This window comes from Littorina saxatilis, linkage group LG16 (genome assembly GCF_037325665.1).
Source record: "Littorina saxatilis isolate snail1 linkage group LG16, US_GU_Lsax_2.0, whole genome shotgun sequence".
NCBI lineage: Eukaryota > Metazoa > Mollusca > Gastropoda > Littorinimorpha > Littorinidae > Littorina > Littorina saxatilis.
In genome coordinates, this window is record NC_090260.1 from 3,545,059 (window position 1) to 3,571,770 (window position 26,712).

At 41.3% G+C, this 26,712-nt stretch overlaps 1 protein-coding gene and 1 long non-coding RNA gene across 2 annotated transcripts in view; one reads left to right on the forward strand and one right to left on the reverse strand.

Annotated features, from left to right (window-relative positions):
- The first annotated feature begins 5,335 nt into the window (after nucleotides 1-5,335).
- Nucleotides 5,336-26,712, forward strand: part of LOC138951281 (uncharacterized) — a 60,018-nt gene continuing 38,641 nt past the window's right edge. Inside the window, exons 1-2 of the mRNA XM_070322912.1 lie at nucleotides 5,336-5,474; nucleotides 8,428-9,066. Coding sequence (XP_070179013.1) covers nucleotides 5,421-5,474; nucleotides 8,428-9,066 — 693 coding nt within the window. The 5' untranslated portion in view covers nucleotides 5,336-5,420. The remainder of the gene's footprint in view (nucleotides 5,475-8,427; nucleotides 9,067-26,712) is intronic.
- On the reverse strand, nucleotides 24,922-25,944 carry LOC138951550 (uncharacterized). The gene is made up of 2 exons (XR_011451165.1): nucleotides 25,833-25,944; nucleotides 24,922-25,291 (listed from the first exon to the last, which is right to left on the reverse strand). It is a non-coding gene; the product is annotated as an uncharacterized lncRNA (long non-coding RNA).

Consider the following 26,712-nt stretch of genomic DNA (forward strand, 5'->3'; position numbering starts at 1 on the left):
TTGATTCTTATGGATTTGGGTGTGCTGAATTCATTTCTGCCTGTTGCCAAAGTCAAAAATGCCTATATTCGTTACTATTCAACGGTTTCCAAGATGGCCGCCATGATATCAAGAGACTACTAATTCTCAAACAAATGCTTATATCTTTGGTGTTTTTAGAGATACAGTGTTAATTTTTGGCTAGTTGGTAGATGACCGATAGGCAATAGTTGCCTTGTCAGAGTATTTGACCTTGACCTTAAGTCAAGGTCACATGAGACTTGACAATATTGACTTGTACTGTTTTGTCATGTGTGCATTTTAAGTTGTCTTTTGGCAGTAAACTACTGCGAACTAATCACTAAAAATAAGTGATATTACCCAGTAGGTATTCAGCATTAAAATGAATATACATTGATCATCATTCTGACAAGGTCAAGGTCATTTTGACCCCATATTTCAGATGTGTTTAAACTTGGACGCCATCAAGATTTGCAGTGGCTCATCTGTTGTACACACTGGACATCTGATTCAACAATTACATTTCAGCAGGGGTTCAGATCAATGGTGCACAATCAACTAGGTCAAAGGTCAAGGTCAAAGTCAAAGGTCACTATTTGGACCATTTATTCTCAAAAACGGGGCCTAAAATAGAGATAAGCCATTTGTGAGTAATTATGGTGTGCTCTTCCCATTTCTGCTGTATGACAAAGTGTATATTTGCTAGTTTGTCCTGTATCATTAAATATTCAAAATGGCCGCCACAAGCCTGAAAACTCACCCACACACAAAAACTGACAATTCTTTAAACATAACCACTCTATTTATTATCAACTTTTGTTTCAACATACGTTTGTATCAATAACGTTGCATAATCAGTACAAATTTCAACAACATTTAAGATGTTATGGTATTTCTGTGGCAATTATAACACAATATACACAAATCTGAAGCATGACAAACGTTAATGTTCCATAATACTCTGTCACGAGAAAAAAACTTCCGAAACATGTTGAGAACAAGCTCAGCAACAGGTAAACATATCAGCTATGTACAGGCATTCAGCAAACAATGTCAAATGTTCACATTTCATATGGTAAGGTCAATGAACATCACACACGTCCAAAGGGTCACGGTCAGTTCACCACTCGTTAAGACACTCCTCGTGCATTTCCCGGCATTTGCACGCTGCTGTGCATGGTAGCTTCGCCTTTCTGCATCTGCACCTTCCACTGCTGCACTGCTTCTGGCAGGTGCAGAAGATGATGTCTAGGCACGCGTCTGGAACAGACGGAAGGGTTTTCAGGACGGGGAGGAAGACGCCATCCTTCAGTTGCCAGCCCATGCTTTCAATCGGCGGCAGGTTCGGCTTCTTCTCATGAGCTTGTTGCCAGACTGAGGCCTGATAATGAGCTCTCTTGATGTGGAAGCTCAGAGCATCACTGGATGGGGGCAGGTTTTCTGGGGCGGTGGCTTTCCGGAACATGATGGTTCTGGCACCATCTGCAGTCTCACAGTTTGAGATGTACAGCTTGCAAACGAACTGCTCTGCTTCTTTTGACGTGTCGTCTGTCAGCTGCCCTTTCCCCAAATTTGCCAGCAGCTGGTGATGTTGCTGAAACACTTTCCACCCAGATACCTTGCCTTGGCCAGACAGGAAAGATGTGGAATCCGAGCCAGTGATGGCGTGGAATCCTATCAAGTTCTGGAGCTTTGCCTTCTCCATGTCAGGTCTCTTGGCAATATTGTGAACTGGGATGTACTGTCTACGCTTTGCTGTGCCAGTTTTCATCCACACTTTCTTGCACTTCATTTTGTCAAAATGTGCAAGAATCAATACAGCTACATCTGTGTCTTGTGAAGAAACAACCAGGCTGGTTGCATCGCTGTTCACACAATGCAGAACAACACGTGTATCACCCTCTTCGTGACTGGCCTCTAGCGGAGTCGTGTCCACGTCTGGCTTGGATGACTCAACTTGAGTTGGATCACTGAAACCACCGGAAACCACAACAGTTTTGTCATCTGGTGCCTGCAGGATGAGTTGCCGAGACAGAAATTTGGCCAGATCAGCTTTGTTCTCAGGGTGAGACATGAAGTTGTCCCATTTGGCTGGCAGGGGTGTGTCCTTAGACTCTATCAGTTTCCTGATGGGCTGAGCTCCTTTGCTCCGCTTCTTTCTTGTTCCACCTTTGATTGACAGCTGATCATACCGATCAAAGACGATGTCGGTGCGTTTAAAGGCATGTCCTTGGGCAAGGAGAGACTTGACGAATGTGTCAGCAAGATCACCAAATGTAGCTGCACCTTGTGGCTTTCCAAGTGCACAAACATGTGCTTGCCCATCAACGACAAGTGTTGCCTTGTCTCCAAGCTCTTGTGCTTCAATGCCTGGAGGACAGTTTACACCACTTGTGAGGATTTTAAGCAAGCTTGCTTTTGATCCTGACCTTAAACTGCCATCAGTTTCAGCAAGTGAAGGGGGTACTGGCATCAGCTCATGCTTCATGATCACAGAAAGATCAACACTGCGCCCTGCTTCACAGGCCGTGATCAACCGCTGAAGAATCTTTCTGTCAGCTTTGACCGTCTTTTGCTTCCCACTCTTTGCATCCTTCTGCTTCACCTCGTACAGACTGGCAAATGTCAGAGGCTTGTTCTTCGGCAGAGCATCGCGGAATTTCATTTTCCTCTCTTCACAGGGCACAATTCTCTCCCGAACAAATGTTTTCATCTGTTCTTGTCCTTTTTCACGTGCTGTCAACAGGTTTTCTTCCATGTTCTTGGTTGTAAAATCCTTCGATGCAATGTTCTGCAGATCTTCAGGCACACCCAGAGAAAAAACCTTGAAGCGTTTAAGGTTGTCAAACAACTTTTCTTCATCAGTTTTGTCTTGTCTTTTTCTGGCCTTGTTGCATTCGTTGTGAATGCTCTTCTCGTCAACCTCTGCTCCAAAGACTGCTCTTGTTTCTCCTGCAATATGAGATCGGAGATTGAACGAGAGGGCCCAACGGTTCAGAGCAGACGGTGTCTTTGTGATGCCCACAATCCCTCCACATGACTTTTTAATCCCGTTCAGCCATTCTTGACTTTGATCTGGGTCCACCTGGTTGAACTTGCTCTGGCTCCTCTTCACAACAAAGTGCCCAGCTTCAAATTCCTTCTTCACTTCTTCGGGGAGCTGATTCATTTCACTGACGTAGACTGTGCCCCATCGAGCATAGTTGGTATGATCATATCTCATGAAGTAGGGGAGCATTGCCGTGAAAGCTTGAAGATGCAGATTCCAGTCGCCATCTCTACTGGCGCGTGTGAACTGGAGAAGAATTTCTACCATCTTCAGGTACTCCCACCAGAACTGGAAGTTTGGATTGGCCCGCGAAGCAGCAAACGAGTCCACAAGGTCTGTGAAGCGTTTGTTGGCAAGAAGATGTACAAGTGCTGCTGTGTCATCACGAACCATCTCGTCTTCAATCTCTTGTGCGAGCTCATCATCACTGCCGTGGACGTACTGCAGCAACTGTGGTAGGAGTATTCTCCACAAGGCTTGCCAGGTCAACTTAGTTCGCATCCCTCTGACATAGGACTTGCCTGCCAGCACCTGTTCAGCTGTTTTCGGGCCAAGGACATTGCTCTCGACCAACAGATCCAGAAGACCAGAGCACTCCATGTGACGCCCGACGGCTTTGAGGAAGTTGAGGGACGTATGGAGACCACCGAGCCTCACTACCAGCAGATTCTGATATTCAGCTTTAGCCCATTTGAGATTTGTGTATATTGTGTTATAATTGCCACAGAAATACCATAACATCTTAAATGTTGTTGAAATTTGTACTGATTATGCAACGTTATTGATACAAACGTATGTTGAAACAAAAGTTGATAATAAATAGAGTGGTTATGTTTAAAGAATTGTCAGTTTTTGTGTGTGGGTGAGTTTTCAGGCTTGTGGCGGCCATTTTGAATATTTAATGATACAGGACAAACTAGCAAATATACACTTTGTCATACAGCAGAAATGGGAAGAGCACACCATAATTACTCACAAATGGCTTATCTCTATTTTAGGCCCCGTTTTTGAGAATAAATGGTCCAAATAGTGACCTTGACCTTTGACCTAGTTGATTGTGCACCATTGATCTGAACCCCTGCTGAAATGTAATTGTTGAATCAGATGTCCAGTGTGTACAACAGATGAGCCACTGCAAATCTTGATGGCGTCCAAGTTTAAACACATCTGAAATATGGGGTCAAAATGACCTTGACCTTGTCATTTTAATGCTGAATACCTACTGGGTAATATCACTTATTTTTAGTGATTAGTTCGCAGTAGTTTACTGCCAAAAGACAACTTAAAATGCACACATGACAAAACAGTACAAGTCAATATTGTCAAGTCTCATGTGACCTTGACTTAAGGTCAAGGTCAAATACTCTGACAAGGCAACCATTGCCTATCGGTCATCTACCAACTAGCCAAATATTAACACTGTATCTCTAAAAACACCAAAGATATAAGCATTTGTTTGAGAATTAGTAGTCTCTTGATATCATGGCGGCCATCTTGGAAACCGTTGAATAGTAACGAATATAGGCATTTTTGACTTTGGCAACAGGCAGAAATGGATTCAGCACACCCAAATCTATAAGAAACAACCTGTTGCCATTAATTACCCACAAATGCCCGAGGGTGTTAGATTTTCTGAAATCTGACCTAGTCTATGTACACTACAGGTCTGGGTGGCCGAGTTGTAACGCACTTGCGCTCGGAAGCGAGAGGTTGCAAGTTCGACCCTGGGTCAGGGCGTTAGCAATTTTCTTCCCCCGTTCCTAACCTAGGTGGTGGGTTCAAGTGCTAGTCTTTCGGATGAGACGAAAAACCGAGGTCCCTTCGTGTACACTACATTGGGGTATGTACGTTAAAGATCCCATGATTGACAAAAGGGTCTTTCCTGACAAAATTGTATAGGCGTAGATACAAAAAATGTCCACCAAAATACCCGTGTGACTTGGAATAATAGGCAGTGAAAGGTGGATGCAGCGCCTATAGACTGTTGATCTACTGGCCGATGTGAATGCGTGATATATTGTGTAAAAAATTCCATCTCACACGGCATTAATAGGTAACATGCGCCTTGAGTCGCCTTGTGTGGTGAGATACGTGCGCAATATAAATCCTCGTAAATAAAAATAAATAAAATTAAAAAATGTAAACTCAATCTGTTTCTGAACAAGGTAGGAGAATCAATGGCCTTTCCAGTCATATACTTGGTTTTACAATCATCAGCCTCATCAGAAAGATCTGCCTTCAAATGCATCTATACAGTTTTTTTATGACGAGTAGTCTAGATGTACATGATGTTTTAGGTCACACACAATGTTACCAAGCCATGTCTCAGTCTAGATGTACATGATGTTTCAGGTCAGAGCCAAGCAGCACGATGGCAAGCTCTCAGGAACCAGAGGACCAAGGGTCAAGGTTGTCAAACAGTGAGGTAAGTGAACAAACTTGGCCACTAAGTACATCGACATTACAAGCTTTAAATTGTTTATTTTGAGGGTAAATCATTATGTAGGCCCGGTCAGACTCCGTATCAGCTTTTATGAGGGTTTGAGCATTGTCACATTGTACACGACCCCAAAACATCAACAGCCTCGTTGCTTTACACGCTGACTGAAACTGTCGGTCACAGCAATATCTGACACTGATGTCACACCAATCTCTGACACTGATGTCACATAAATCTTTTGACACTGATGTCACACCAATCTCTGACACTGATGTCACATTAACATCTTGACACTGATGTCACACCAATCTCGTGACACTGATGCCACACTAATCTCTTGACACTGATGTCACACCAATCTATGACACTGATGTCACACCAATCTATGACACTGATGTCACACCAATCTCTGACACTGATGTCACAGCAATCTCTGACACTGATGTCACACCAATCTCTGACACCGATGTTACAGCGATCTCTGACACTGATGTCACACCAATCTATTGACACTGATGTCACACCAATCTATTGACACTGATGTCTCACCAATCTCTTGACACTGATGTCACACCAATCTCTTGGCACCGATGTAACATCAATCTCTTGACACTGATGTCACACCAATCTTTTGACACTGATGTCACACCAATCTTTTACCACTGATATCACGCCAATCTCTTGACACTGATTTCTTGACACTGATGTCACACCAATCTCTTGCCATTGATGTCACACAAAACTCTTGTCACTGATGTCACACTAATATCTTGCCACTGATGTCACACTAATCCCTTGGCACTGATGTCACACCAATCTCTTAACACTGATGTCACACCAATCTCCTGACACTGATGTCACACCAATCTCTTGACACTGATGTCACACCAATCTCTTGCCACTGATGTCACACCAATCTCTTGACACTGATGTCACACCAATCTCTTGACACTGATGTCACACCAATCTCTTGACACTGATGTCACACCAATCTCTTGACACTGATGTCACACCAATCTCTTGACACTGATGTCACACCAATCTCTTGACACTGATGTCACACCAATCTCTTGACACTGATGTCACACCAATCTCTTGACACTGATGTCTCACCAATCTCTCGACACTGATGTCACACTAATCTCTTGCCACAGATGTCACACCAATCTCTCGACACGGATGTCACACCAATCTCTTGACACTGATGTCTTATCAATCTCTTGACACTGATGTCACACCAATCTCTTGACACTGATGTCACACCAATCTTCATACACTGATGTCATACCAATCTCTAGACACTGATTTCACACCAATCTCTTGACACTGATGTCACACCAATCTCTTGACACTGATGTCACACCAATCTCTTGACACTGATGTCACACCAATCTCCTGACACTGATGTCACACCAATCTCTTGACACTGATGTCACACCAATCTCTTGACACTGATGTCACACCAATCTCTAGACACTGATGTCACGCCAATTGTTCAGTTTATATGGGGTGTGAAAGGTAGAGGCTCTGAGTCAGAGTACACTGTATGTCATCATGGCTGATGTTGACCTACATGTTATATGGGGTGTGAAAGGTAGAGGCTTTGAGTACACTGGGTGGCCGAGTGGTAACGCACTTGCGCTCGGAATCGAGAGGTTGCGTGTTCGACCCTGGGTCAGGCCGCTATTTTCTCCCCCCTTTCCTAACCTAGGTGGTGGGTTCAAGTGCTAGTCTTTCGGATGAGACGAAAAACCGAGGTCCCTTCGTGTACACTACATTGGGGTGTGCACGTTAAAGATCCCACGATTGACAAAAGGGTCTTTCCTGGCAAAATTGTATAGGCGTAGATAAAAATGTCCACCAAAATACCCGTGTGACCTGGAATAATAGGCCGTGAAAGGTGGATGCAGCGCCTAAAGGCAGTCGATCTACTGGCCGATGTGAATGCGTGATATATTGTGTAAAAAATTCCATCCCACACGGCATTAATAGGTAACATGCGCCTTGAGTCGCCTTGTGTGGTGAGATACGTGCGCGATATAAATCCTCGTAAATAAAAATAAATAAAAATAAACTGTATGTCATCATGGCTGATGTGTACCTACAGGTTATATAGGGTGTGAAAGGTAGAGGCTCTGAGTACACTGTATGTCATCATGGCTGATGTGTACCTACAGGTTATATAGGGTGTGAAAGGTAGAGGCTCTGAGTACACTGTATGTCATCATGGCTGATGTGTACCTACATGTTATATAGGGTGTGAAAGGTAGAGGCTCTGAGTACACTGTATGTCATCATGGCTGATGTGTACCTACATGTTATATAGGGTGTGAAAGGTAGAGGCTCTGAGTACACTGTATGTCATCATGGCTGATGTGTACCTACAGGTTATATGGGGTGTGAAAGGTAGAGGCTCTGAGTACACTGTATGTCATCATGGCTGATGTGTACCTACAGGTTATATGGGGTGTGAAAGGTAGAGGCTCTGAGTACACTGTATGTCATCATGGCTGATGTGTACCTACAGGTTATACATGGTGTGAAAGGTAGAGGCTCTGAGTACATTGTATGTCATCAGGGCTGATGTGTACCTACAGGTTATATGGGGTGTTAAAAGGTTGAGGCTCTGAGTACATTGTATGTCATCAGGGCTGATGTTTACCTACAGATTATATGAGGTGTGAAAGGTAGAGGCTCTGAGTACACCGTATGTCATCATGGCTGATCTGTACCTACAGGTTATATAGGGTGTGAAAGGTAGAGGCTCTGGGTACACTCTATGTCATCAGTAAGCAAAGTTTCTGCCCCTGAAGAGGTCTCTGAGTGGCCTCTTGTGCAAGTCGGTTATTTCCCCAAACCAACCACCCGGTTTCGTACCGCCCATTTGGGTGGCACCCAGTGTGGCTTCGTGCACTACAGTCCTGTTCTGTGTTTCCAGAGGGAGTTTCTTAACGCCTGGTTCCCCAACCTTCACAGGGCCGTCTATATGATCCCCCCGCACCATGTAGACACGGTGCACGTCACAAAAAGATACACGCAAGGAGGTGACTTGATCGACGTGCTGAAAACTCAACAACAAATCGACAGTGATAGCACTAAGCGTACAGAGGTCAGTGACGTCGTACACATAGACAGAGCGCTGAAGAAAGTCCACTGCTGCATGAATAAGATCAAGGACAAAGCAGAGAGTCAGAAAGAAGTTTTGATAATAATGACTCAAGGCAAATGTGGCCTTTACAGCGCTGGTTCCCGAAGCCTCTACGAAGGTGCAGCCACCAGGAATATGAACAGTGACGAGGCAGAACCTTTAGTCCTGGAGAAAGACTTTGTTGATCTGCTGGTCATTGATCGTGACCATGGAGTAATGATGGGGGCAATCATACATCAGACAGAAGAGGATCCTCATGCAGTTCAACAAGAATTGCGGAAGGCAGCTGATTACCTGAAGCGAGCCGGAGACATTGTGAGGCGTTGTGTTCTGGGTGACTTGGACACACCTCCGGCAGTCCACCAGGCCATTCTCCTGCCTAACACGACCAGACACTGTCTGCAGGAGGCTCTGCAAAACATGGACGATGTAAGTATGCATTTTACACACACACACACATGCACACGCACGCACACACACACACACACACACACACACACACACACACACACACACACACACACACACACACACACACACACACACACACACACACGCACGCGGGTCGTTCTCTGGCAAAGGTAGCCACATGCGTGACATGGCAGTGAAAAATGAAAAGTGTTCCCAGCCATCAACATTCTATAGAATATCAAAGAACAGTAACTTTGGGATGTGTATCCGTGAAACATATATATAGGTGACACACTCCGAGTTCTGAATATCGTGCATATTTTCCCTAGGGTCGATTTTCAGGTATTACCGAGCCTCAACAACTTTTTGACACAAACTCTGCGAGTGCCTGTTTTCTGCTTACCCAAACCTTCCGCGACCGCAAATTGAGTCATCAAATTCATGTGCGAAACGAGTCCCCTTTTGTCTTTTTGGCAAACACGCCATAAAACGTCTGCTTTTGTATTCAGTCATCTATACTTCTTAAAAAAACGATTAACAGTTATTTTTTAGAATGCGCAGTTCAATGCATTTGATACTGTGCAGTTACCGAGGGGTTTTAGTCGGTGACCCAAGTCGTTTGTCAGTGGCATTCGCCAAAACTGCGTGTGTGATTTTACAAGCGATGAGGATGATTGCTGAATTTGTGCTGATTCGAGCTGTTGTGCTTCAGTGTTCACATTTGGATTATTACTTACTTTTTCAATCGTCATTTAGGTGAGCCTAACTTTGATGTCGGTACGGTTCTCTTATATTTAGGCGAGTAATAATCATGGCTCAAAGGCCGATTTTACGGCACGGGAGGTACTCCCGAGCACATTTGGTTTCATTTGACAGACAAATACATATAGTCTTTGAAACAACTTTTAATGGTACCCAAAAATGGCAGCAGCTATACGCAATTTTAAGGCAAAGTAGCCCAGGTTTTTTTTATCCACTTCAGAAAAAACCCACTTTGTTGCAAAAATCGGTAAAATCAGCTTAACCGCAGGCAGCAGATTAACTATTTTTGAGTGAACTATCAAGTAATTGGAAGGTGTTAAACAGCAAGTAAAAAGATTGTTTGCGTGCAACACATAGCGGCACCAGGAGGCCTTGCATTTAAAAAAATTGTGTTACGTCACGTCATTTTCATTTTTCTGGATAATGTCAAATCTCATAAAAGACGTTTTGTAAGCCACAATCTAATGCAATACATATCAATTTTCAGATTTTTAATGACCAAAGTCATTAATTAATTTTTAAGCCACCAAGCTGAAATGCAGTACCGAAGTCAGGGCTTCGTCGAAGATTACTTGACCAAAATTTCAACCAATTTGGTTGAAAAATGAGGGCGTGACAGTGCCGCCTCAACTTTCACGAAAAGCCGGATATGACGTCATCAAAGACATTTATCAAAAAAATTTAAAAAACGTATGGGGATTTCATACCCAGGAACTCTCATGTCAAATTTCATAAAGATCGGTCCAGTAGTTTAGTCTGAATCGCTCTACACAAACACACAGACACAGACACGCACACACGCACACACGCACATACACCACGACCCTCGTTTCGATTCCCCCTCGATGTTAAAATATTTAGTCAAAACTTGACTAAATATAAAACCAAAAAAAGTAACAACCAACAGTTTTGCCTCTTGTGCCCCCAAGACACTGGAATAATTACAGGCCACCAGATAGGTCCATTACTGAAAGTGAACAGAAAAAACTTGATGTTTAAATATGTGTGTGTGTGTGTGTGTGTGATACAAGTGGTACAGGTAATTTAAGACAAGAGTTTAAAATGTCACTTACTTGTTGTCCCTGTCAGTGTAAACTTTCAGCACAAAGAAGAATTATGGAAACATTGGTGTTTTTGTCCCTTCCGTTCCAATTGACTTACTTGGTCCACTGTTCCTGTTACCAGTTCAACCTCTTTTCCACATTGCAGACAGATTTTTAATCTGAAAAAGTCATGTAGACATCATGTTTTCAAAATGGGAATTTATGAGTAACAGGGGTGGGATTTCTTCCGTCCCTGACGGATTTCCGTCCCAGGAAAAAATTTGCATTTTTTAAAATTTTTTGCCTAAAAAAAAAAAAAAAATTTTTTTTTTTTTACACCTCAGAGGGGCACGGGTAGCTCAGGTGGTAAAGCACTGGACTTGTGATCGAAAGGTCGCTGGTTCGAATCCGGGCCGGGATGGACACAGGTCAACCTTATGTGCAGACCCAGAGACGGTATCCGTGTCCCACCCCCGTGTCACCCAAGTAGCACGTAAAAGACCTCGGTCATTCTGCCATAAGTGCAGATGGCTGATTACACCTAAACACGCATCCACTTGTGTATCTCATCTAAAGTCGGGTTAAAACCCGGGAACATGCCCCTAATGGCTTTGCCGTGAGGGCGTAACACTTGAATTTCTCTTTTTACCTTTTTTTGTTAATCCGTTCTGTGTACAGAAGGTCAACTACCTTTCACCATTACCAAATTGACCAAATTGAGTGACATGTAGGGAGCAGCTATGTCATGTCATCCTGGCAAATGTTATGAGGGCCTACTAGCGCCAAACTAAAAATTAGTAATTAACCCGTGAAAGTTACTAATTTTCACGTGAAAATGACTAATTTTCACGTGTTAATGACTAATTTTCACGTGTTAATGTCTATTTTTCAGTTTTGGCTCGCTTCCTGACGGCTTACTTGTGCCAAAACTAAAAATTAGTAATTTTCACCCATTAATATAATTACTAATGTTCATGACAGCTGGCTGCCGGCTGCTAGAGGACAACTGAAATGGGCTAGGGACCGGGTTGGGTCGTCTTGGGTCAGTGCTGAAATGGTTACTTTATTGGCTGTTGGCCGAACGGACACCCGGGCTTTGCATGCATGTATTCGTGTTTCCATGGCCTGAGGCTTTTGCTGTGACCCTGGGATCTTTATCGTGCGCATGAAATTCAAATTGTACGCCCTCACGGCAAAGTCATTTGGGGCATGTTCTCGGATTTTACCCCGACTTTAGATGAGATACACAAGTGTATGCGTGGTTAGGTGGTATCAGCCATCTGCACTTATTGCAGAATAATCGAGTTTTTTTACGTGCCGCTGTGGTGACACGGGGGTGGGACATGGATATCGTCTCTGGGTCTGCACATAAAGTTGACCCATGTCCGTCCCGGCCCGGATTCGAACCAGCGACCTTTCGATCACAAGTCCAGTGCTCTACCACCTGAGCTACCCGGGCCCCCGGGGGGGTGTTCTGTTCACCCACAACTTTATATACCCCACTTGCAGGGATTCAGAGACGTTAAGTGGTGTGGTAGAAAATAAATGGTATTCCTAATCTGTGAACTAGTGGTATTTACATTCTGATACATTGAGTCCTTTAGAAAATTTGCAAGTGAAACACGCTTAATTTAAACATATTTCTCTTTTAATTCAAGCTATGATTCAACAATAATTTTAGAATATAACTCCTGAAATGATGAATTGAAAAGCAGCATCAGAAGACTGTGTATAGCATTAGCAAGGGATATAACTCTGGTGGTTTCTATTTTTGTCTAAACCTTCTTCTTTTATAACCTGAGCAGTTAGCCCTTTTGAAGGTGTTGAATTGAAAAAAACTGACTTGAAACTTGTTTCTCATTTGGTTCAAGCTATGGTTCAACAATTATTTGAGAATATACCACCTGCAATGATAAAATCATAAGCTACAAAAGTAAAGATGTGTAGTACAAGCGAGGTGACTGTTATTTTCTGTGTTTGCTTTGTTTCCATGGCGATTTTCCTTTAATGCAGTAAACATTTGTTTTAAACAAAGACAAAAGTAGGTGATGAAATCAAATACCTTCAAGTTTACAAGATTTTTTAATTATGTGCATCTCCAATTTTAAGTTTTTGTTTAAGCCGCTTCTAAAGTCCTTCTTGAAATGTGTTTACCACTTGTTGATGCAACCAAACACCTTCAAGTATAGAGGTTTTTGATTTTGTGCATTCACCCCCCCCCCCCCCAAAAAAAAAAAGTGTGTACTGTTTTCAGTTTTAAAGCCAGGAGAGGCTTAGATAGCAACTCTTGAATTGCTAAAAATTCACTTTCAGCTGGTTAGTTACAAAAACCTTCAAGTTTACAAGATTTTTTACTTTTGTGCATCTCCAATTTTAAGATTTTGTTTAAGCTTATAGGACTCTTAGGAGCTTCTAAAGGCCCTTCTTGAAATGTGTTTACCACTTGTTTTTGAAGACCTCCTAGCAAGAGTGATACAACCAAACATCTTCAAGTATAGAGGTTTTTGATTTTGTGCATTCTCTCCTCCCCTCCCCCATTTGTTGTTGTTTTTGTTTGCTGTTATCAGTTTTAAAGCCAGCAGAGGCTCAAATAGCCCCCTCATGAAATGCTAAAATTAATTTTCAGCTGGTCAGTTATGAAAACCTTCAAGTTTACAAGATGTAGAATATTATATTATGCATCTCCAAAAAGCTTGTTTGTTCTAAAATTTACAAGTAGGGAGAGGCCACCTAAACCCTCCCTAAAATGCTAAAAATCATTTTGAAATTTGTTTACGACTTGTTTTTGTAGACCCCCTAGCAAGAGTGATGCAACCAAATACCTTCAAGTAAAGAGTTTTTTTTGCTTTTGTGCATTAATCCCCCCCCCCCCCCAAAAAAAAAAAAAAAAAAAGTGTGTGCCGTTTTCAGTTTTAAAGCCAGGAGAGGCTTCCCCCCCAAAACATATTTTTAAGTTATTTTGCCAAAAACAAAGACTTTTTTTTTTCCCCAAATGCCAAAAAAGTCTAGGGTCGCGCGAAAAAATAGGGTCGGTCGGGATACCGTAAACAGCCTTTTTTTATTTTTGGCCTTATGCATCTCCAAAAAGCTAGTTTGTTCTAAAATTTAAAGTCAGGAGAGGCCACCTAAACCCTCCCTAAAATGCTAAAATTCACTTTCGGCTGGGGGGCGCTGCCCCCTGAGACCCCCCAGCAAGGGCGCTGCCCCTGCACCCCGCCGTAGCCTTAGCGGCCCCTGGACCCCGGCCTTCCAAAATGTTCAGTCCCAGCAACATTTTGGGCTCCCACCCATGGAGTAAACAGTTCACGAAATAGCCCGCTTCTGTGACGTACTCCCCACGAACACCACCACGTGGGGCAGCCAGATCCAGATAGAATCAACAAACAAACAAGTAAAACTCAAACTAAAACTCAAAGACAAAAAATACAGACGGCCCAATGGTCACTGTAATTGTATCAGATTCAGATTCTCACAATGGTACTTTTTGCAAATCTCAAAAATAGTCGGATACTAGTGACAGTGACAGTGAAAAGAGTTGTGGCAGCTGCAAAGAATAATTGTAATTCAATCAAGTTTGCGTTTTAATGAAACAGATCCTGTGATTGGTCAGAATGCCCCAACTCATTAAAAATTACCGGTCATTAATTGTCGATAACCACTCGCTAAAAAATCCATTAACAACCTGCTGGCTAGGCGCATTAATACAGCCTCAACTAGTCTCGGTTAGCTTTGAGGGTCATTTTACAAGTATGAAATATGAAGGCCAACGAAATACCGAGACTATAATAAGGTATGCGAAGTGAAGACGTCGAATATGTGACGTAAGTTGATGCATGAATTCTTCCGGACTACGTACGTCAGTTCCAAAGATCGCTTTTGTGAGGAAAAGAATTTGTTTTAGAGTTTACTGTCCAGAAACCCGTCATAAAAGAAGGGAACATGTGTGTGAAAGAAAACAAAACAGGAGCAGAGTGATACGATAGGAATACAGAGACATAGGACTTGACCCTTGCAGGTAGGTGGACTGAAAGTAATGTGTGAACAGAACAGAACCAATTCTGTCTGTTTACAACCGCATGAAAGCAGGAAAGAGATCGTCGTCAGATTGAATTACAATAACATTAACATGCTTCCATTTGAAACTTCGAGGTCTTCATCGTGGATTGACGCCCTCCCAAAGTCTAATTGAAGCCCTCCGTCGCTTCGCTCCATCGGGCTTCAATTAGTTTTTGTCGGGCGTCAATCCCCGATGAAGACCTCGAAGTTTCAAATGGAAGCATGTTAATGTGTAATTGATAAAACAAAAAACACAAAAAACACAAAATGCATGTATACTATACTGTACCGCAGTACTATACTTCGTACAATAGTACTAAAGTTTGTACTATGGTACATGGTACATTTACTTCACAGTACCATAGTACTCAAAACCATGTACTATAGTACATACTATAGTACATGGTACATTTACTATAGTATACTATAGTACTTTGAAATTGGTACTGTATAGGGAGGCCCACTGTCGTAAGCGTAAATAGTGCACAGAAGGCATTTTTTAGAGTGCTGTAAACAGCTTCAAAATTAACCAATGTGCTTATAGTTCAGGTTTGAAATGTAAAAGTACTTATAGAATTGCTGTGCAAAGTTTGAAGCCTGTTAGAATTATACATTTGGAGGTATTGGACTGTAAAGTCAGGCAAATATGCGATTTTTTCACAATTGGGAAGTTATGTACAGGGCGACAAATTAAAAAAAGCAAAAAGAAATGACCTTTTCGGTTTTATTTTATAAAACAGATTGCAGCAACCACAAATGTATCACAGTTGAACCAATAAATGCAATAAAAAGGGTTTTATAGCCGATTGCAATTTTAGGCTATATTGACGTCATCACACGAAATTTAAGAAACGCGAACAAGCAAATCTTCAGTGGTTTTACAGGTAAAGATGTCATACGATATATCAAATTGAAGATCTCTTTGTGTACAATCTAGCTGTCATACGATATATCAAATTGAAGATCTCTTTGTGTACAATCTAGCTGTCATACGATATATCAAATTGAAGATCTCTTTGTGTACAATCTAGCTGTCATACTTTTGATGCTGTATAATCAAAACTTTACAACTTAAGCTTGAAAATCAATATTTTCAAAAATAATAAATTTAAAATAAAACCTATAAAATGTATTAATGTTCCGCAATGTCAATCTTTATAAACATTTGTAACCTCACATTTTAGCATATTTCCACACATTGAATGATAATAATGTTACTTCCAAACAAGAAAACACTAACTACAGCACAAGTTTGCAGTTATGCGTTATATTTTAATCTGCCTGACTGAAAATGTGTGCGTTTCTTCCTTAACCTGTATATCCGCGATTATATAGCAAATTATGTGTATGTAAGTGTGTATATATCCATGTATGCAGGTATGTATGTGTGTATGTATGTATGTATGTATGTATGTATGTATGTATCCTTATGTTTTTATGTGAATCTCTCTCTCTCTCTCTCTCTCTCTCTCTCTCTCTCTCTCTCTCTCTCACACACACACACACACACACACACACACACACACACACACACACACACACACATACATTCACCAACACACACACAATATCTGTTATCCTTGTTGTGGTGCAATTAAGGTCAGGTATACAGCATGACAAAATCCCCTGCAATGCAGTAATGACACAAACAACAGATTTTCAAAAAAAACTGTCATAGCAACACAGAAATTGTCTAATCAATGAAATGTAACAAATACAATTGCATAACAGAACAAAGAAACATTTGAATATAACATCAGGTATTTAGCGCCAAAAAGAAACCTAAGTCAGATCATTAGTTATGAGAACCAATTAAAGGCATATGTACGCGCTCCCGTGTTTACAAAGTGTAGTTTGCCCATAATCGATGTCAAACGGACCATAAGACCATGTAATGACGATATGTCGCCATGCGCGGACCATATACATGCATTACAGCTTGTTTTAGAGTCTCAAAAACTTTGGATGTAAACAAAGACGCGGAGTTATTTCCCTTGCGTCAACGCTACCTCTGTTGGCAAATCTATAAATAGGACGATCCAGATCAAAATGAAAATTAACATATCTCAACATTGAAGGGGTCCTAGACCACAATATTTTGCAGGGAACTTAATTTAGCATGTCTCCAGCTGTTGGTAAAGCAATTAGCGTGTATAGTCATCGAGTACATATGGCTTTAAGAACATCAAACAACTCAGCGCCGTAAAAGTCATTTCAAGTCATCAGTCACACTTTAAATGTCAAAAATCGTCGGGAAATTAATTCAGCATTATAATAATACCATCAATAAACACACAAGTATGAAGATGAAACAGAACAGACGGAAATTGTAGCACCGAGATGAATTCTGCAAACACATCGCGATCAAAGAAGAACACCAGGTGACTGTGTATTAAAGCCATCGTTAAACAGACATTACACATTCAGTGAGATGTACCAACAGATCAGGTAATTCCGTGCTACAAAACCCAGTGCAGATCATAGTCTAAAAGACATCGAGATATTACTAAATTATACAGTACTTCAGCGCCATATAATAATCTAAGATCATCAGTCACACAAAACCGAGATGTAACAAAAAAAATCGGGTAATTCGATCGATCAGCACCATATGAAAACATTGCAGATCATTAGCCACACAAACAAAGAGATGTAACAAAAACATCAGGTAATTCGATCGATCGGCACCATATAAAAAGTTCTCAATGAAAGTGAAGAACGAAGCGGTTCCGCAGGTTGAAATGCCACCTTTTTTTTTTGAGTAACCCAAGACACACGCTTGACTTGGAAGCCATATATTGCAGCCACAGAAGCAACAGCGATGAACAAATTCGCACTGACGAAATGAGAGTGCAGACAGGCTCGCAAGTCTTCCCAAGTTCCACATCTCCCCTTCTTACACTAAAGCCAAGACCCCTCTGAAACGGAAGTCAAACTGAATGGAAGCAAAAGAACAACAACTAAAGCCCACAGAAGGAGCCATACCACCATTCTTTGCCTACGCACTGGTCACTGTGGGCTGAATAAACAGAGGGGGAATCGAGACGAGGGTCGTGGTGTGTGTGTGTGTGTGTGTGTGTGTGTGTGTGTATGTGTGTGTGTGTGTCGTGTGTGTATGTGTGTGTAGTGTTCGTCTGTGTGTCTGTCTGTGTGATTCTGATTAAAAGTGAATGTGCATGTCTATGGGTGTTTTTGTGTAAGTATGTATGTATGTAGGTATGTATGTATGTATGTATGTATGTATGTATGTATGTATGTATGTATGTGTGTATGTATGTATATATACAGTCGACTCCGGTTAATCGGCCACTTTTGGGACTGACTGAACTATGGCCGATTATCCGAAGTGGCCGATTATCCGAACATCGCATCGGGAAGTTCCTCAGAACAAAAATATTGGATGTTGGAAGTTACTTATGGTAGCGGAAAGCGGAAGTTTCGTGCATTGGCATACGTGCTCTACATGTCTCCAAAAAATGTGTCCAGTGTCGTCTGCTTCTGTTTGGCACTGGCACGTTTCCTCACTGCAGCACAGACAACGTCCAGGCAATGCAGTTCTTCTTCCCCGAAGGCATTTTCCAGGGCATATTGGTCAACCAATGCCTCGTCCACTTCATCGTCTTTTCCTCCTCTTTTCCTTTTCTTTGAGACAGACAAGCGTCCACCTACAGCTTCACTCCTGAGATGATCCTCGTCGTTAATCCATCGACAAAGGGTTTTTCTTGGGACCCCTAACTGATTTGCAAGCTGCAATTTTGATGTGTTAGACGGATATCCTTTCACTTTGTCCAAGAATTCAAGTTTTTCCAAGACGCTGCAATCTTTCCTTTTCGTCGCCATGGTTTGTGCAAAGAGGCTTTCGGCACAAGCAAGTCAGTGTTTGACTGTCAGTTGTTTCGATCACAGTGTGTAAACTCAGTAAACTCACTGGCAGACCTTTGTGTTGTCATGTGAGTAATGATCATGGAACCACTCACAAAAACGTGAAAGTGTGAGGTGGCCGTTTAGCCGATGTGCAAAGTTTTCGTGGTGGCCGATTAACCGAACATTTTAACACATAATATGAAGAAAAGATTCGGTCCGAGGGAAAATAGGCCGATTATCCGGAATTGGTCGATTATCCGGATGGCCGACTAACCGGAATTGACTGTATCTGTGTGTGTGTGTGTGTGTCCGTGTGTGTGTGCGTGTGTCCGTGTGTGTTTGTGTCTGAAATTCAGGATCCAACGGTGTCCATGTCCACGTGTGTCTGTGTTTATGTGTGTGTGTTTGTGTTCGTGTGTGCGTGAGTATGTATGCATGTGTGTGTGACTTGAAATAATAGGCCGTGAAAAGTACGATATGCGCCGAAATGGCTGCAATCTGCTGGTCGATGTGAATGCGTGATGTATTGTGTAAAAAAAATTCCATCTCACACGGCATAAAATTAATAGATCCCTGCGCCTTGAGTCCGAGTCTGGAGATACGCGCGCGATATAAGACTTCATATAATAATAATAATAATAATAATAATAATAATAATAATAATAATAATAATAACATGTATTAGTGTGTGTGTGTGTGTGTGTGTGTGTGTGTGTGTGTGTGTGTGTGTGTGTGTGTGTGTGTGTGTGTGTGTTTTGTGAGAGAACGTTTTACCGAGAATTTACTTTGCAAAGTGAGTATCTACAGCTAGGTTACTTCGAAAAGGGCTTCTGCGTGCTGATCAGTCCTGTGAAGCAATTCATGTTGCAGTGAGGTAGCTACGTGTTTTGTTTACGTGTTTTTAACCAACATGTCATTGTCCACCAACAAACCTTCTCCTTGGGTCTGTTAATGTTGTTGGGTCACGGGGTCCTGCGTGTCGTCAATAGCCTGTTTCTCATAATAATACTTGTGGCGAAGGTGAGTCATATAAGCATTTGCGGTTCTTGTTAGATCTGTTCACAATAATGGATCTACTCAAGGCCGCGTCGCAGAGACAAAAATCATTTCCACAGCCGGAAGGTTCGGTTCTTTTTAAAGATGTTGCTAGTTCGTTGATCTAACTTTGGTGGGGAGTTGAAAAACCTAAAATTGTAACGTATTTGCAGAGACATGTCTCTGGTATTTGTGTAACCGTCTCGCACTCATGCAGACAAGGCGGTGTGATGATAGTCCGACTTCGCTTTTTATTCACCATAAGGCATAAAGAATCACATGGAAAAAACCCTGAAACACATGTAAATAAAATAATGTAAACGTGGTGTTCCAGTACAATAAAGTTCTAAGATTGTAAATCAATAAATAATTAAATAGTTTACCTCATTTGATTCACATTAACATTAAAACAAATTACGGCTCTCACATGTATACATATACATCAAATATTCCATTTAGTTCGGCAACATTGCTTCACTGAGAAATCATACAAAACGGCATACACGTAAATATTATATGTATACAATGCAACCAATTTACAACATCAACATGTGAATCTGACATGCTGAGAATAATTTAACATGAACTCCATTCTTAAATAAAGAATGTCACACCGCAATAATAAATATCGCATACCTCAAAAATACTGTAGTTGTAGTTATGAGGGTTTACTCACTCCTCAGTCTGGCCAGGGTATAACCTACAAGCATTACATCAATTATTACTATGTGCACATCATATATGTAGACAATGAAAATAAATATCAAATTCAGGTATTAACAAGCCAACTCTTTGTTTCCAATAATAAAAATACATCATGTGCCTTCTTTCAGTAGCAATTGAGACTGACATTTCCCTAGACACATTATTCAAATAGAAAGTAACTTATGAACAACATGAACGCCATCAAAAATAAAGAAGCTGGCTCCAAACTAGTTTATGTTCACATTCCTTCTTTTCAACTAAATTCCAAAGCATTCAAACTGAACTAACTAAACTGGCATACAGTTATAATAAAACAATTTCATTCAACAGTCCTGTCATTCAATTCATACTAAAATAAAGCATTCATACTAGCATGATCTCACTTACCAAAACAGCAAAAGGAATCTTGTACAGACAGGTTCAGGTGGTAACAATGCAATGACACTGACAGGTGTCAGCATACCAAAAAAAATGCAGTGAGCTTAGTTCACTCAAAAAAAGTAGTCTCCCAAGCCAACATTGGCAACTAAACTGCCAATGAGAGTACAGTTTGCAGCATAAACCAATGAAAACTTGCCATACAAACAATAGGCACTTCAATGAAGCATATTTTAACAAATAATAATAATAAGCAGGCAACTGATTCCTGCACAGGCACATGAAAAGATTATTCTTTTAAAGGACACAAACAAATGAAGTTATAAGTCAAAATATACTGCCTGCCACATTTGCATGTGACATTTTCACGCCATGCCTTGATTTAGCCTTCGGCGGTGAAACAGTTGAAAAGCGTTTTAATAAATAATATGGGAGATTTATAGAGCGCTTTACATTCTCAAAGCGCTTTACAATGACAAACATACATAATACATACAAAGCAAAGCAAAAGCACGTTTTAATTCAATCGCAAGGCAAAGTCAAACACATTTACATCAGTATGAGAACAGACTTCCGGATAGATCTGTTGCAGAGATCTTTCACTACACAATATATTTTTCTGTTTTAAATAAGTTTTCTTTGCGAGCTCGTGGAAAATAAGCGATAATTTCGAATTTCGGCTTGTCGCGACGTCAAGTTTTTCACTGTGCATACTCTGATACTGAACACTGCGTAACAAACTGATTCAGCTTTTGCATGCCCAAGTAAAAAAGTACCACACTTTGTACTATAGTATACTATAGTAAAAGTACTATGATATACTATAGTTTACTACAGTAAAAGTACTATGGTACATTGAATTGTACTACAGTATACTATAGTTTACTATAGTACAAGTACTATGGTACATTGAATTGTACTATGGTAAACTACAGTTTACTATAGTACACGTACTATAGTATACTATAGTACAAATAGTACTATAGTATAGTACATTACTGTGTACTATAGTACTTTGTGGTAAATGTACTATAGTATACTATAGTAAACTGTAGTACAATTAAATGTACTATAGGATTTTGCACGCTTCTGTACCACACTGTACTATAGTTTACTATAGTAAACTATAGTTTACTACGGTACATGTACCACAGTTTATTGCAGTTTACTAGAGTAAACTGTAGTACAGCGTGGTATTTTCGTAGCAGTACAATTGTACTATAGTACTTTTACTATAGTTTACTACTGTACAGCGTGGTATTTTCGCCGCGGTACATTTGTACTATAGTACTTTTACTATAGTTTACTATAGTACAGCGTGGTATTTTCGTAGCTGTAAAATTTGTACTATAGTACTTTTACTATAGTTTACTATAGTATACTGCAGTACTTTCTTGTAAAAGTACCATAACCTTCCAAATTTAACGGGACGTAATTGTGACCCTAATTTTTGCTGAATCAATTGTTTTGTGTGAATTAAATGTGTGTGTGCAAGATCAGGCCAGTGGCTGCAGTCACTCTGTCACATTTGGCAAGAAAGTAAAGGTTCATCACATGTTTATTTTAATTTTTCGGCCGAGCATTGATAATCAAAATTATGTAACAACATTTCTAAATATCCACTTACATGTAAAAGACACAATTTGTCAATTAAATAATAATTTTAAAAAATGTGTCCATCTTGCACAGTGAGTTACCAAGCTGTTGATTTTTGGTAAATGTCCCAATGCAGAGACAGTTTTAATTCAATTTTGTTATAACCCTGTTAACCAGAACAAGTAACAATAAAATGCACAAAAGAGATTTAATTATTATAGCACTCTTCTTTGTGGGAATTCATCTTTAGCACAACCCATTTTCTCAAAATTATCTCCCGTTCAGCCAAGTTAATTTCTATGATTAGCTTTGAAAGTGACCATGCCTACATGATAACATCAGTACATGATAAAAACCCTGTAACCTGCATCTGGACAAACCGGCACGGTTGGCCTGGTGGTAAGGCGTCCGCCCCGTGATCGGGAGGTCGTGGGTTCGAACCCCGGCCGGGTCATACCTAAGACTTTAAAATTGGCAATCTAGTGGCTGCTCCGCCTGGCGTCTGGCATTATGGGATTAGTGCTAGGACTGGTTGGTCCGGTGTCAGAATAATGTGACTGGGTGAGACATGAAGCCTGTGCTGCGACTTCTGTCTTGTGTGTGGCACACGTTATATGTCAAAGCAGCACACCGCCCTGATATGGCCCTTCGTGGTCGGCTGGGCGTTAAGCAAACAAACAAACAAACAAACAAGCATCTGGACAAGAACCTAACTCTGAACAATCAAGTGAGACACTAATTGTCCCTATTATTGACCAGAACTCTACCCCAATCTGACCTTGAAATTGAATAATGCAATATATCAAGCTGACTTGATGTCATCCAACCCTGTATGTGTGTGACTTTACATAGAAAAAGTTATTTAGTTACAAAGATCTTGCTTCAAACACATTGAAAATAATACTATTTCTCTGTTATTAATTTTTTTTTTAAAGAACTTAACCCCTCTCTGAACTTAAAAGTTTATGAGGGTCAACTTGACATGGGTCACATCTAGAGGTCATCCAACTTCAATAGCCTGTAAAGTATCAAAGATCTAGCTTTAAAAACATTTCAGAAAAATATGAACACATGCTTTCGCAACACATCCTCGATATTTGTCAAAAATGTGGTTTTGAAAAAATGCCACATGTGGTCATGTTTGAAATTGATCAAACCATAGCAGTGTGTTAACTTTGTAAATTCTACCTTGAAAACCATCCAAGCAAACAACAATGTTCAATTCTGTCTACCCATTGTAAGTCAGCCTGATTAGTCACCAGGGCCGGAATGTATGTGTCCAGGTCTATCTTAACCCGGGATAAAAGCTTAGCTCGGTCTATCTATCCCCAGGATATCATCGATACTTTAGCGCAATGCATGTGTCGAGACTACAGAAAAGATAACTAACCCGGGCATTGCCCTCGATCTATTTTTGGCATGGGGATTTCCGCATCTCTGCGCATGATAGGATGTCAAGGCCGTTCTAAATTCAGGAATCCGCGTTCGAAAGGTGACGTCGCTCTGTTCTAAATGATCAATGTAGACGTTGACGTCATGAAAAGCGTGACGAAATGTTTCTTTGAACTGGGTTCCGGTCTTGTTCTCGTGCCATTGTTTTCTTCGCGTTGTTGTTTTCTTCGCGTTGTTGTTTTCTTGTGCAAATTCACATTAGGTAAGGCAAAATACGGTCCAACAAGGACATTAATTTTGTTCTAGGATTCAAGTGAAGTAAGTTGGAGGGAAAGGGAGGGGCTGGGTGGATCGCCATTTCGACTTGAAGTTTAAATTCGTTTTTAACACCGGCAGTGGTCACACAAATCAGCGCGGCAAAACCAGGGCCGGACCAAATGAGTTGTAAGGGGGGGGGGGGGTTCCTCCTTTTTTGGGGGGGCAAATCAGCGAAGTGGCAAAGCCACAAGCGGGCGGGGGGGGTCCGGGGGCATGCTCCCCCGGACAATTTTTGAAAAACGGTTAAAATCTGTGCAATCTGGTGCATTCTGGGCCTTGTTTTGAGGTTTAAGGCCTGTCAGTGTGAGTTGGGGGGGGGGGGGGGGTACCTTTTTCTCATCGGATTTCACATTGAATAAAATTTGTTAGAGACACACACAAAATTTATTTTAAAAAAAACCAAAAAACAAAAAAACACTCAAACAAGGTACATGCTTTTTCCAGGGGAGGGGTTCCGGAACCCCCCCCCCCCCCCCCCCCTGGGTCCGGCCCTGCAAAACCGAAAAGTTTTTAACAGTTCATATACATCAAACAGGTTATTCCTGTGTGTGAAAACACGGTTTCTTAGCACTTGAAGTGCGACCGCCGCCATGTTGTTTTTGAACTAACCCCGGGATAAGAGACTTATCAGTTCTCTATCCTCGACACATACATTCTGGCCCAGGTGAGTCAAAACTCACTAAATGTTCAATGGAGAGTAATCAGCATGCAACCAGAAAGTATATAGTGTGGCTTATGTCCCTTTTTTCCAAACAGGGTTACAATCATATATGGCAATAATCAAATGCAATGTTCTCTGTCCTCCACATCTGTTTGATTTGTGATTGGTGTCCAGATTATTTGCTACAGGCATCTGATTAAGTTTATAGTAGCTGATGTCCGGTTCCCTTAGCCAGTGACATATGCTTTCCTGTTCTGTAACTTGTATTCATGTTCGCCGATGGCACCCGCTGAACAGTTCTGGTTGTTCTCTAATGGCATCTGCTTTGACGTCTGTAAGTGGTATCAAGGCCCTTCACCATGCACATATCTGCCGGGAAGTGAACAGGAGGCTCTCTTGCATATGACACCCACACCAGAGCATGGAATGAAACCTGCAATGACACAGCAGTATGACTATGAGAAAGCATGCTAACTGAAGCAAATAGGGCCATACTTTAACACTTTCTACCCCACCTATGTTGACCAAGTTATCTTTAGCCGAGACCAGCTGTGCTGCAGCAGGTCACTCAGAATTGTGGTAACTGTGTAGGAACTGTGCTGGAATGCAGGCGTTAGATCGACATTACAGGAAGTGACTGTGTGTACAAATATATCTGTACCAGGTCAGATTGAGCCATATGAGTGGGTACGGATATATCCGTACCTGGGAGACAATGAGTTAAGAGAATGATAATGAAAGCTAACTTAAAAGTGCTGTGGCTTTCAGTGCATATCTAACTTATAAAACTAAGGGCTCCGAAACAGCTGCACCGACTGAGACGGTGGTGGTGGTGAGCGTTTGAAACGTGCTGGTGCGTGTGTTTGTGCTTGCATGTGTGCAGGCGTGAATGTGTTTGTCAGTATATCTGTGTGTGTGTGTGTGTGTGTGTGACAATTTATTAATACAATAAATGTATATACATCTATACACACCCAAGAAGATAAGGTGCTCAGCAGGTCTGCACTCATGTTGATCCATTATGTCGGAAACAGGCAGAACTGGATCCTCCACCCCACAGTCACTGCTGCAGTGCTGCTCTCAGCTATAAGCAAGAGAAAGCAGCTTGAGTGTTTCATCGCATATAATTCAAGTGTTCGCATACTCCATAGCACCCCCCGCGGGTTAGGGGGAGTCCCATATTGGTTGGGACGAGAAAGAATTTACCCGATGCTTGCCAGCATGTCGTAAGAGGCGACAAACGGTTCTGTTTCTCCTTTTACCCTTGTTAAGTGTTTCTTGTAAAGAATATAGTCCATGTTTGTAAAGATTTTAGTCAAGCAGTATTTAAGAAATGTTAAGTCCTTTGTACTGGAAACTTGCATTCTCCCAGTAAGGTCATATATTATACTACGTTGCAAGCCCCTGGAGCAATTTTTTTATTAGTGCTTTTGTGAACAAGAAACAATTAACAAGTGGCTCTATCCCATCTCCCCCCTTTCCCCTATCCCATCTCCCCCCTTTCCCCGTCGCGATATAACCTTGAATGGTTGAAAACGACGTTAAACACCAAATAAAGAAAGAAAGAATACTCCATAGCGATTAGCTGAAACTAAGTTTTCTATTTAGCTAAAACTATTAGAGGAATACCAAAGGGGTGGCATATATGTCATCCAAAATGTAAGGCAATTTAAAGTGTGATTGACGGACAGAAGCGTTTCAATGATACAAATAGAGAACACTACATAGCCTACTGTGTGTTACCAGGTTTACAAAAGTAAAAGTGAATATTTCAACATTTGAAAAGCAATAAGTGTAAATCTGGTGCCACACAGCAAGCCATGTAGTATTCCGTTTTCATCCTATGTACCGGAG